This window comes from Carlito syrichta, unplaced genomic scaffold (genome assembly GCF_000164805.1).
Source record: "Carlito syrichta isolate Samal-C Ts95f unplaced genomic scaffold, Tarsius_syrichta-2.0.1 Scaffold303981, whole genome shotgun sequence".
Taxonomy (NCBI): Eukaryota; Metazoa; Chordata; class Mammalia; order Primates; family Tarsiidae; genus Carlito; species Carlito syrichta.
In genome coordinates, this window is record NW_007248077.1 from 144382 (window position 1) to 157940 (window position 13559).

A 13559-nucleotide genomic window follows, 5' to 3' on the forward strand; every position below is an offset into this window, starting at 1 on the left:
AAAAAAAAAAAAAAAAAGTAGACGAAAGTAGAAAAGCATATGAAGGGGTTAAAAGCTCTCTTCTCTCCCACCCATCCCCCTCCCACCCAGGCAATAGCCAGGAGCTACTCAGACTCTTGAGCTACACAGACAGGGTTAAGATTCTGTCCCCAAGGGGCTCCCTCTGTGTGGCCACCCAGCTGGCTAAGAGTCAGCCTCGGCAAGTCGACTGCCAAGTTCAGAACTCAGACTCCTTTGCTTGTTAGTTGCGTGTTGTTGGACAAGTTATTTATCCTTCCTGTGTCTTCACTTTCTCATCGATAAAATGGTGATAAAAAGAGTCCCTACCCATGCATTTTCAACTCATTTGTGGAGACAAATTGTTACTCACAAGAGGATACTGGTGTCATCAAGTGAACCCATGAAGTGTCTTCAATTATTTCCACCCATCAAATAATCAAACTTAAAAGTTTTGTGCAATAAAGTGAGAAATAAAGAGCAACAAAAATGATGCTTCAGTTGAATGTGGTGATGCACACCCATAGTTCCACCTACTCAGGAGACTGAGACAGGAGGATCACTGGAATCCAGGAGCTCCAGGTTGCAGTGAGCTATGATTGTGCCACTGCACTCCAGTCTAGGCAACAGAGTGAGAGTCCATCTTTACAAAATAAAAATAATCTTAAAAATGAGGGGAAAAAAAGAGTCCCTACCTTGCAGAATTACTGTGAGGAGTACAGGAGACAATGATAGTAAAACCCTGGCATTCAAACCATGCCTGGCATTTGAAAGCACTCAATAAATGTTGGTTATTATTATGACTATGTGAGCTCTGTGGTAGTTGTTATTGCTGTTATTATTGTTATTTTACCTCCACTAATCCTGTAGGTAGCTGTTATTATTATTATTTTACTTCCACTAATCCATTTCAAAGACCCAGTGTGGCAAAATTCGCTTGACATATCCTGAGAGTCAGAGAGCAGCAGCCCAGTTCTGACCTCACCCTGACCATATCACAGTATCCTCCTGTTTCCCAGATCAGCTTTGTCTGTTCTGGATTCTATGTCTGTGTTCTCTGGGTCAGGAAGAACTAGATGGGGTCCGAATTCTGTTGGAAAGTTCAGCCCCCAGAAGCTTCTTTGTGTTTCGTACTTTCTCTTTTGCAGCATGAGGCTGTCAGAGGTTAAGCAGACCTGGTTGCCGGCCCTTATATAAGATCCTCTCTCCTGACATCTCCCTTTGTTCTAACACTTTGCCCTGAGTTCTTGTCAGCAACCAACATTATCTCTGCTTTTTTGAAAACTCAAGTGAGACTCTTATTGGAAGATGGTATTATATTACAACATCTCCCAACAGGAATGTAACTTGAGTTTTCAAAAATAACGGTATTATATTACTCCAGGAAAGAAGTTAGATGGGTTTAAACCTCTTTATTCATAACTTTCAGGAGCCATCAAAATCAAGCAGCTTGCTGGGCAGGTTGGCTTACGCCTATAATCCCAGCACTTTAGGAGGCCGAGGTGAGAGGATTGGCTGAGCTCATGGGTTCGAGATCAGCCTGGGCAACTTGGCGAGACCTCATCTCTACAATAAATCAAAATATTAGCTGGGCGTGGTAGTGCACACCTGTGGTTCCAGTTACTTGGAAGGCTGAGGCGGAAAGATTGCCTGAGCCCCAGCAGGTCAAGGCTGTGGTGGCTGTGAGCATGCCACTGCACTCTATTTTGAGTGACAGAGTGAGACTCCAACTCAAAAAAAAAAAAAAAATCAAGCAGCTAGATTTTGAGTAAATTGCAAAGAATTTGATAGGATTGGAGAAAAGGTTGGTAGTATATTAATTAGGACTTTCCATGTTTTGTAGTATACAAATCTCTGCTGTTTAGAGTCTTCTTTTAGACAAATGAACATTGTTTATTTTTATTTTTTTTTTTTGAGTTGGAGTCTCACTCTGTCGCCCAGACTGGAGTGCAGTGGCTGCTCCCGGCCACCGCAGCCTCGACCTGCTGGGCTCCGGCGATGCTTCTGCCTCAGCCTTCCGAGTAGCCGGAATTACAGGCGCACACTACCACGCCCGGCTGATTTTTTGATTTATTGTAGAGATGAGGTCTTTCTGCCCAGGCGGGTCTCGAACCTGCGGGCTCGGGCAATCCACTCACCTCAGCCTCCCAAAGGCGCAGGATTACAGGCTGAGCCACCGAACCCGGCTCACTGTTTAATTTTATATTTAAAAATTTAAGGAAAAAAATTGCAAAGTGCAGAGAATGAATAAGCGCTCACACAACTGCCTGTACCTCCCACAGATTTGCTGTGAGTTGGAAGAGTGCCAGAACCCTTGCCTAGAACTGGAACCCTTTGACTGTGGCTGTGATGAGATCCTGGTGTACCAGCAGGAGGACCCCTCGGTGACTTGTGATCATGTGGTTCTCCTTGTCAAGGAAGTCATCAACAGGAGGTGTCCAGAGATGGTCTCCAACAGCCGGACGTCCTCAACAGAAGCTGTGGCAGGCAGTGCCCCCCTCTCCCAGGGATCTTCCGGCATTATGGAGCTATATGGGTCCGACATAGAGCCACAGCCTAGCTCCGTGAATTTCATAGAAAACCCTCCAGATCTCATTGATTCTAACCAGGCTCAGGTGGATGTCAACATAGACCTCGTCAGCCCAGACAGTGGCCTGGCTACCATTAGGAGCAGCCGTTCTTCTAAGGAGAGCTCTGTTTTCCTCAGTGATGACAGCCCTGTGGGAGAAGGTGCAGGGCCACACCACAGCCTCCTCCCAGGACTCGACTCCTACAGTCCCATCCCCGAAGGGGCGGTGGCAGAGGAGCATGCACGGTCCGGAGAACACAATGAACACTTTGACCTCTTCAACTTTGACCCAGCACCCATGGCTTCTGGACAGTCTCAACCATCTTCCCATTCTGCAGACTACTCCCCAGCAGATGAGTTCTTTCCCAACAGCGATTTATCTGAAGGACAGCTCCCGGCTGGGTCTAAAGGACTTGAGGGGATGGGTATCAACATATCGAATTATTCATCCAGTTCACTTTTGCCAGGGGCCGGCAAGGATAGCCTTGTAGAATTTGATGAGGAGTTTGTGCAGAGACAAGAAAGTCCCGGAGGTAACTCTGAAGGAAACTTGAGCCTGACAGGTTTGGTGGGAGATGACTCTCCTTCGCCAGAAAGCCTCAAAAACATTGGAAAGAGGATCCCACCAACACCTATGAACAGCTTTGTAGAAAGTTCACCGTCTGCTGAAGAACCAACCTCACTCTATCCAGAAGATATGACCGAAAAAGCAATCGACACGGGCTGCACGCCACCCCAGACCCGTGCGCGGTGCAGCAGCTGGTGGGGTGGTTTGGAAATTGACTCCAAAAATATTGCGGATGCGTGGAGTTCCAGTGAACAGGAATCTGTCTTCCAGAGCCCTGAATCATGGAAGGATCACAAGCCAAGTTCCGTTGATAGGAGAGCCTCGGATTCTGTATTTCAAACAAAGAGTCTCGAATTCACAAAGTCAGGTCCCTGGGAGTCTGAATTTGGTCAGCCTGAATTGGGTATCAATGACATTCAAGACCAAAATAAGGAAAGCTTGCAGTTTCAGAACCTGCCCACGGAGAAATCACATTCGCCAATCGCTTCTCAGGGAACAAACCACCTGATAGAAGACTTTGCAGCTCTGTGGCATTCTGGTCGCTCTCCCATGGCAATGCCTGAGCCATGGGGCCATCCCACAAATGATGGTGACCCAGTGGCTGCAGCGTCCTACCCGGTCTGGGGTGCATTTGGCAAAGACGATCATGCCGGGGCTTTAAAACACACCTGGAATCTTCACCCCACGAGTGGTGAGACACCTTCTGTGAGAGACCCGAACGAGTGGGTCATGGCAAAAAGTGGGTTTTCTTTCTCTTCAGAAGACCTACTGGACAATTCACCCAGTGAGGCAAATACGAAAGCAACTCCAGAAATCTGGAACGAGAAGAACAGTGACTCCAGGAATAATATCCTCGTATCTGGACACCCCAGTTCTGATTTGGATCAGGCATGGAATAATTCTAAGCTATCAAAGGAAAATAAGAACGGGTTAGTGGATCCTCAAACTAAGGAAAAGGTATACGAAAAGGTAGATTCCTGGAACCTTTTTGAAGACAGCGTTAAGAAAGGAGGGTCAGATGTCTTAGCTCCTTGGGAAGATTCCTTCTTGGCCTATAAGTGTTCTGATTATAGTGCAACCAACATGGGAGAAGATTCAGTGCCTTCTCCCTTAGATACCAACTACTCCACCTCTGACTCTTACACATCACCAACATTTGCCATGGACGAAAAAGAAACCGAAAACAAGCCATTTGCAAAAGAGGAAGGTTTTGTGGCAAAAGATGCAAACGCCATCACAGGAGAGGCTGAAATTCCTCTTCAGTCCTCTCAACAGCCACCGAGAAATCGAATCAGTTCAGGTCCTGGGAACCTCGACATGTGGGCTTTACCTCATGCAGATAATAGCCCTGAAATAAATGTCATTCAAGACCCAGATAAAGATTTACTCAAGACAGAGCCCACCAATGGCAAGAACATCTCCGTGGAGGATGACGTAGGGGAAAGCAGCCAGTCCAGTTACGACGACCCCAGCATGATGCAGCTGTATAATGAAACAAACCGACAACTCACACTTCTACACAGCAACACCAACTCCCGGCAGGTGGCCCCCGACAATCTTGACCTGTGGAACAGAGTCATTCTGGAGGACACTCAGTCCTCTGCGACCATCTCAGATATGGACAATGACCTGGACTGGGATGACTGCAGTGGGGGTGTGGCGATCCCCAGTGATGGTCAGGCAGAAGGATATATGGCTGAAGGGACTGAACCAGAAACCCGGTTTTCAGTGAGACATCTGGAACCATGGGGTGTGGAGTATCAGGAAGCAAATCAGGCAGATTGGGAACTTCCTACCTCTGCTGACCATGCCAAGGACACTACTCCCAATGAATATCACATGCTGAGTGAGAAGAATGGCCAGCTCATTGCAAACAGTATTTGGGATTCCGTCATGAGAGATAAAGACATGTCATCATTCACATCACCAGACTCACCATATATTACAGATTCAGAACAAAGCAAAACACCTCCTGAAGTTTCCAACCATTCAGCAAATGTTAAGGACACTCACACCCCGGGTGTGCCAGAAGCCTCTGGACCCAGAGAGTCAGGAGCTCTTATACCCTATCTTGACAACCAAGGCACACAGAGGGAAACCCCACAGAGTGATCCAGCCTCCTTGGCAAGAAGCCTTGAGAATCCAGGGCATTTTACGCGCTCAGAGCCATGGAAAGATCACAGCTATGAACAAAGTGAGAGAGAGACGGAAGCCCAAGGAGCCACTGACAGGGGGCCCCTGGATGGGGAGGAGGTAGTAGGCTCTGGGATGGATAGCACCTCAGGGATTTCTGGAAAGGGGCAAGGTGACCAGGAAATCTCTTCTCCAGCTGCATCTGAGCATCAAGAAATCTGCGGTGATTTAGGCAAAGTCAGTTCTCTTTCAGTCACTTTTAGTCCTCAAACTGAGGAACCAGAGGAGCCTTTGGAGTCTGAGAAGGGGTCGTACCACCTAGACTCCTGTGAGGTGCAAACAGAGATCTCCACAGACAACCTGCAGGCAAAGGATACCTATGAAAAGCAACTCGAGAATCCGAGAAATTTAGGTGAAACGGCTGAGGTTTCAGATGGGATGAAGTTAACACAAAATGTGTCTTTACCTGAAATAGATCTTGAGAAAACTGAAGAATGTAACCTTCTGGAGCCAGAAAGAGTGAGCAAAAGGCTATCTCAGGAAACTCTCCAAAGCCTTGATGCTGGGGGTGGCCCTGTAGACAGTGATATGCAGGTCCATTGCACAAGTTCTGAGATAACTAAGAACCTTGAAGTCAAGGGAACTGAAAATAGCCTTTCCAGAGCCAGTTCACCTGAGAATTATGACAAAGATAGTATCTCTAGTGAGTGTACTCATTCAAGTGCATCAAGTCCTGACCTGAATGATTCTTCTTCAGCTGCAATGTCTTCCTGGGGCCAACAACCCAGTACTGAGCACCGGAAAGAGAACCCAGATGACTGGAGTGAACAGAATCGCCAAGAATCTGAACTAATTTCCACTGATGGCCAAGTAGAAGTAATTGCTGATATGGAGGACTTAGAGAAAACCAGAACGGATGAGTCTGAAAAGAGCTTTGATCACAAAGTTCCTAAGTTTTTAGAGATGTGGAATGACTCAGTTGATGGTGATACCTTTTCCTCTTTATCCAGTCCTGAAACAGGGAAACATTCTGAATATTCAGGTGCACATCAGGAAAGCAATCTAACAGTTAGCCATGAACGTGACATTCCTGAAACTGAGCAGCCAGAGGATGCCAAGGACATTTCAACAAGCTCAGGTTCTGATGGTGACAGTGTCGATGGTGAAGAGTCAGTGGAGGAAGAGAGCCATTTGGATACTTGCCACGCTGCTCCAAGTGAATCCAGAGCTTGGGATTCACTGAATGGATCTAATAAGTTCTTGATCACAGCCGATCCCAAGTCTGAGGACTTTTCTGACTACCTAGGCAGTTCAGAACCAACAGAGAATAAGTCAAACCCATTCTGTGACACTCAACAAAACAGTCCTGATCACTGGAATTTCTCACCACTAATGGAGACTGAAAAACAGATGACAGCAGTAGAGAAGGAGACGAGATCTTCCCCAGAAACAGAGAAGACAGGAGATGTCGGATGGCAAATGTCCCCAGAAATGGAGCCAAAGGAGGAAGGTAACTCTAAACTGGAAATGCTGGGCTTCTCAGCCGATAGCACTGAGTGGTGGAACGCCCCACTCCAGGAAGGGAGACAAACTGAGAGTATGCTTGAAGGGGAACTTTCTGACTCAGGTAATGTGTTAGAGATGGTGAAATCTTCAGTCTACCAAAATTCAGGTCCCTGGGGAGGCCCCATTCAGGAGCACACTGAGCCCGCAGAAGCACACTGCACTGATCCTTTCACTGACAAACTTCAGTCTCCTTTTCTGGACCGTGATGAGGGAAACTCCCCCGGGCAACTCTGGAACATTCAACCAAGGCAGTCAGACCCAGATACTGATCAGTTTAGCCAGCTTGTAATATTGGACCAACTCAAAGAAAAAGACTCAAGAGAGCAAACCTTCGTGTCTTCTCCTGTTGATGAACTCACTCCTGAAACACCTACCCTAGAAGAATGTGGAGATACCAAGCCATCAGTCTGGGATCAGCCAGAACCAGCGTGTCCTCACACAAACAAAAATGGATATGTTATAGCTAATGTTTCAACTGTTGAGTCTCAAGAAGCAAACTGGTGGGAACAAGAAAAACCCTGTCCCAGAGAAATGACAGATTCAAGCATTGCCACAGGAAAGTTCCCTGCTCCTAGTTCTCCCACCCAATTGATGATGGAATCAGGCTCTGAATGGGATGATTCTTCTCCGAGTGAGTACCCCCAAGGTACTTTTATTCCAGATGTTTTACATGGCAACTTCCAAGAGGGTGGGCAACTGGCCTCGGCTTCGCCTGACTTGTGGATGGATGCTAAGCAGCCCTTCAGTCTGAAAGCAGATGGTGAGAACCCTGATATACTGACACACTGCGACCATGACAGCAACTCCGAGGCTTCCAACAGCCCTGATATATGTCATGATTCTGAACCGAAGCGGGAGTCTGAGCAGCACTTCAGTGCTTGCATGGAACCTGAGGTGGAATCCAGTGAGCTTCACTTCACTGAGCCAGAGAGGAGTGAAGCAGCTGGTCAGGAGTCTGGGCTGGAATATGTCCCTTGCAATTCAGAATGCGCTCCCAAAAATGCAATCCCACTGCCTTCCATCAGCGATCAAGCAAACATCAATGGCTCATCTCAGCCTGCCTCTCATAAAGCTTCTCCTGAACCTTCTGAAATAAATGGTGACGATACAGGTTTCAAAGCATCAGAAAGAGTCAGCAGTCCAGATATGGCACCAGTTTTGGAACCTGTTGACAGAACAATCCCACGGATTGAAACTGTGGGGACCGGCACTTTTGCAGCTCCCCAAGAGCCAACTCTAGATAGCAGCGGTTTTTGGGTATCAGAGGGCTTTTCTCCTGAAAGTTACTCGGGGGCAAGCGCCTTGGTGGACTGTGAGCCACCCTTTGCCATGGAGAATCCTGCCACAGTTCCTGATGCTTTGCTAGCCTCCGACACCTGCCTGGATGTAAGCGAAGCTGCCTTTGACCACAGTTTCAGCGAGGCCTCGGGTCTCAACACATCCACGGGAACGATAGATGACATGAGTAGACTGACATTATCAGAAGGCCATCCCGAAACACCAGTGGACGGGGACCCAGGGAAGCACGACATCTGTTCGTCTGAAGCCTCGTGGGGTGATTTTGAATATGATGTCATGGGCCAGAATATCGATGAAGATTTCATGAGAGAGCCAGAGCACTTCCTCTATGGTGGGGACCCTTCTTTGGAAGAAGACACTCTGAAGCAACCGCTGGCCCCATATACTCCTCCCTTCGATTTGTCCTATCTCACAGAATCTACCCGTGGCGCGGAAAAAATAGAGGATGCTGGGTCTTCAGAGGATGAGTCTCTGGGGCCCAAAGCGGCAGAGATAGTGCTTTCTGCCCTTCCTGATCGAAGAAGGGAGGGAAACCAGGCTGAGACCAAAATCCGACCTGGATCCCAGTTGGCTGTACTACATATTCATGAAAACCCAGAGTCCGTTTCTTCGCCTGTGGAAGCAGGCGCCAACATTTTGTCTCCATCAAATATCGACTGGGAAGTAGAAACGGATCATTCTGAGTCACCAGCAGGTGGAGACATGGGACCAGCAAATGGTAAGAATCATCCCATTCCTCCACCCCCAAGACAGTGCTGCTTTGACTAAATCCATGCATTTGTAAGACATACTCTTCTACCAAGGAGGGAAGAGAGAAACTAACTATATTTGCGATGCATGCCTATAAGCAAGTCCTCTATGAAAGCAGTAAAATCTAATGTATATATAATACCTGTGGTTGATAGAGCACAAGAAAATTAAACAGTTCTAAAATAAAAATATCTATTAAGTTCCTCCTTTTTTAGATGATCATTTGCAAAGATCACAAATCACATAATGTGTTAATTAAGGCTTGTTCTCTCCTTCCCACCTTCAACTTCCACTTCTAGGTGCCAGCAAGGAAATATTAGAGTTGGAAGAAGAAAAAATAATTCCTGCCAAAGAGTCCGAGCAGGTAAAATCAGAAGACAAGGAAGAAAGATGCACAGAGAAGAGTGAAGATCGCCAAGCACTGCACATGGATTATATACTTGTAAATCATGAAGAAAATTCACCCCTGAAACCAGAAAACTGTGAAGCAAGAGAAAGCATATCTGATTTCGATGAATCGTGCATAGGTTCTGCAGAACCAGGCCCGCCAGGAACTGAGATAGCAAGCTTCCCAGACACATGTCAGCCTGCCTCCTCAAATGAAAGAAAAGACCACTCTGCAGAGAAAATCCCTTCCAAAGGTGACGAGAAATCATCTCTTGAGAGCCCTGTACAAGACCAGAGTTGGATGGTCTTGGGCTCTGGTGAGGCTGGTGATCCATCCTTGGAAGCCAGGGCCGTGGGGCCTGAGAAGTCTGGCAAGACTGGAGAGCCGTTCTCTGATCTCAGCTTGGGCAAAGGTCCCCAGATGCAGGTTCTGGAAGAAACGAAGCCTCCAGAATCTTTAGCACTAGAGGAAGCCTCTGGCCTGGTCAGCCAATCACAGAAAAACAAGAGCCGAGGCAGGGCTGGCCCGGATGCAGTTGCGCTGCCAGCTGTCACCCACGAATATGAATGGGAAATGCTTTCACCACAGCCTGCTCAGAAAAACACGATTCCTGACACGGAAATGGAGGAGGAGACAGAGTTCCTTGAGCCCAGAACCAGGAAACCAAGACCAAAAGGGTAAGCAAAAAACTAGACTTATTTTTTTTCCCTGAAAATCATTTTGTTTAGAAACCTGGGAAATGGTGAGGAGTGGTGAAATATGAGGAATGCTTGGATGATGGGAGTTTCGCTTGCACTTATTGGATAACACACCATCAGTAAAAACAGCTACAGATAACTGTAACCACAGGATGATTTGTGTATATTCCCAGCCATAAAGACCCCTCAGTGTTCACTCAGAGTCTCAGACCTATCCTCCCAGCTACCCACCTCACCCACGTCAATACCAATATGACTCTTATACTAACAGTTGGAAGCGGAAGGGGAATGGTACTAACATTTAATCAGTACCTACTATGTGCAAGACAGTTTGCACATATTATCTCATTTAATCCTTACACACCGTTGGGGGGAAGAGAAAAGGTGGGGTGGGGGGACTCAAGGCTCAAAAAGCTTCTAGAACTTGCCTAGAATTAAGTAACCAGAGTGATCATTCTGGGATTCGACGCTTTCCACCTCGAAGCCCATACTTTCCCAGCTGACACACTGCCTAGCTTACAGAAAAGACGTTTTTTGGTTTTATGTAAGTACCTAACTTACTGGTGGAGATAAGGATAAGCCACAGCAGGCTCCAAATATTCCTGAAAAAAATGGCAAATCACCATCAGTGATTCATTCATTCACTCATTCACTTACCATATGGTTTCTGAGAATGTGCTCTGTGCTGTTTCTCCAGCAAGCCAATGGGTATGGAGCAGGAAACAGAATGTCATCACTGCCCTCAAGCTTCCAGGCTCTGCTGAGATGCTTTATCTCTCTTCATTTGCCCTTATAAAGCCCTCCTGCTTCCAGGGACAAAAGGGCAAATTGTGAAAAGTAACTTAAGTGAAGGGAGAAGTTACGCTTCCTTATTAAAAGGTAATAGAGAAAAGGTGTCCTTTTCCTACTCAAGTTGAGAGTTTAAAGGACACCACATACCCACCGTGAGTCAAGGAATCGGATTCCGGCCTGGCTGTAGCATTCCTGGGTTGTATGGTTTAGGATTAACTCCAGGCTCAAGTTTTCTCATGTGTGAATTAGTGGATTGGACCAGAAGATCTCAAGCTTCCCTGCAGTTTTAAATTCTGCTAACTTAATTTGTGTGGAAACAGAATGTGTCCAGGATTGATGTGGCACTCACAAATCACATTTCTTCACTGCAAGGAAGACAGACAACCGAAGAAATGGCAGGATATGTTGAGGGTTGGTAATGTGTCCGAGGAGCTGCATGTTGTACCAGGTTCAAGTGCAGCTTCCTTGCGTTCAGTTGGCCTCCTCGTTCTTTTGTTTTCCTGTCAACCAATTTCCTTCCAGAGTGATCCTAGATTCTTTATCAGAAAGAGAGTAGCAGATGGGTCCCAGCAGTCCTGCTGGCATTGTTATAGATTGAGCTAAGAACTCGGGCAGCCGTGAGTTGGCAGAGCTCTTGTTTGGCTTCTTGTCTGCATTTTGCTCATGCCCCTGAAATCCACAGATGTCAGTCACTGTTCAGTTGTGCCACCAACACTGTTTCTTTCAGCAAGATTTCTTAGCTCATCCTTTTTCACTCAGCGCCTGTAGAAGTGAAACTTTTCTCACTGTGAGAGCAAGGTCAAACAAATTTTCCTGCCTGCGTTTGTATGACTTTTGTATAAATAATTTCCTCTGAATGTATTTGAAAGTGTCCCCTGTGCGAGGTTTTGGGAGGATACAGAGTCATCTAAAACAGTGGTTCTAGTCGGGTGTGGTAGGTGTGGTGGCTCACACTCATAATCTCAGCACTTGGGGAGGCTGAGGTGGAAGGATCGCTTGAGCCCAGGAGGTCAAGGCTGCGATGAGCTGTGATGATGCCACTGCACTTCAGCCTGGATAACAGAACAAGACCCCAACTAAAAACAAAACAAATAAAACAGTGGTTCTCTAAGTGGGGTCCGGAGACCAGCAACATCAGTATCACCTGAGCACTTGTTAGAGATGCAAATAATCAGCCCCACCCCAGACTCTCTGAATCCAGAACTCTGGTGATGGGGCCCTCACCAACTGAACTTCAGCTTCTGATGCAGGCTGAAGTTTGAGAACCACTAGTTCAAAACACACTCCCACAGCCGGGCTCAGTGGCTCAGCCTGTAATCCCGCGCTTTGGGAGGCTGAGGTGAGTGTATTACCTGAGCCCGCGGGTTCGAGACCCACCTGGGCAACTTGGCAAGACCTCATCTCTACAATAAATCAAAAAATTAGCCAGGCATGGTAGTGCGCGCCTGTAATTCTGGCTACTCGGAAGGCTGAGGTGGAAGGATTGTCGGAGCCCAGCAGGTCGAGGCTGCGGTGGCCAGGAGTGGCCACTGCACTGCAGTCTAGGCGACAGAGTGAGACTCCAACTCAAAAACACACACACACACACACACACACACACACACACACACACTCCCAGCTCTGTTTACTTAAAGAGTTAGACTTAAGTGAAAAGGTAAATAGTCATGTGATGTTTAAGTCAAGATAGTTCATGACCAGTGTCAGTTTAAATATAAATGGCTACCAATTTCAGGTGTTTGCTATGGACTTCATCATGCACTGTCTCACTTTCCAGCGGGCACCCTGCAAGGTAAGAATGACACAAGTGAGACACAGGAGACAAAGTCCCCAGGGCCCGCCATATTTTAAGGAACCTATGAGAATGCTTTTTGTTTGCTTGTTTTGACTCAGAGTCTCACTGTGACACCCAGGCTTGGGAGCAGTGGCATGATCACAGCTCACAAAAGCCTCCACCTCCTGGGCTCAGGCCATCCAACTTCAGCCGGTAGCTGGGACTACAGATGTGCACCACCATGCCTGTCTAATTTCTTTGGTTTTTGTAGAAACAGGGTCACACTAAGTTGCCTAGGCTGGTCTCAAACTCCTAGGCTTAAGGAATCCTCCCGCTTCAGTCTCCCAAAGTGCTAGGATTATAGGCGGGAGCCACCTTACCCAACCGAGAATGTTTTCATTTATTTCAAAGTCAAAAGCAAAAAAATGATTGACTCCTGTGTGGATTATATAGGCTTTATTCCAACATAGTTATACAATACATTTTTTTTTAAACTTTTTTTAGTCAGCCGGGTCGGTGGCTCAGCCTGGAATCCTGCGCCTTTGGGAGGCTGAGGCGAGTGGATTGCCTGAGCCCGCGGGTTCCAGACCCGCCTGGGCAACTTGGTGAGACCTCATCTCTACAATAAATTAAAAAACAATTAGCCGGGCGTGGTAGCGTGCGCCTGTAATTCCGGCTACTCGGAAGGCTGAGGGGGCAGGATCGCCAGAGCCCAGCAGGTCGAGGCTGCGGTGGCCAAAAAAAAAATAAAAAAATAAAAACTTTTTTTAATGAAAGAAGGGACTTATGAAGGTAGAAGTGCCCAGGACCCATAAAAGTCATACTGCGGCTCTCAGAGGGACAATTAGAAATGGGCATTAGCTGGGTGCGGCGGCTCACACCTGTAATCCCAGCACGTTGGGAGGTGGAGGTGAGAGGATTGTTTGAGCTCGGGGGTTTGAGACCCACCTGGGCAACTTGGTGAGACCTCATCTCTACAATAAATCAAAAAAATTAGCCGGGTGTGGTAGCGCGCACCTGTAGTTCCA

The 13559-nt window shown here is 47.1% G+C and overlaps 1 protein-coding gene across 1 annotated transcript in view; it reads left to right on the forward strand.

The window, feature by feature from the left end:
* LOC103261674 (protein prune homolog 2) overlaps positions 1–13559 on the forward strand; it is a 155845-nt gene that overhangs the window by 138875 nt on the left and 3411 nt on the right. The window contains exons 7-8 of the mRNA XM_021712981.1: positions 2280–8850; positions 9182–9947. Of these exons, the coding sequence (XP_021568656.1) occupies positions 2280–8850; positions 9182–9947 (7337 nt within the window). The remainder of the gene's footprint in view (positions 1–2279; positions 8851–9181; positions 9948–13559) is intronic.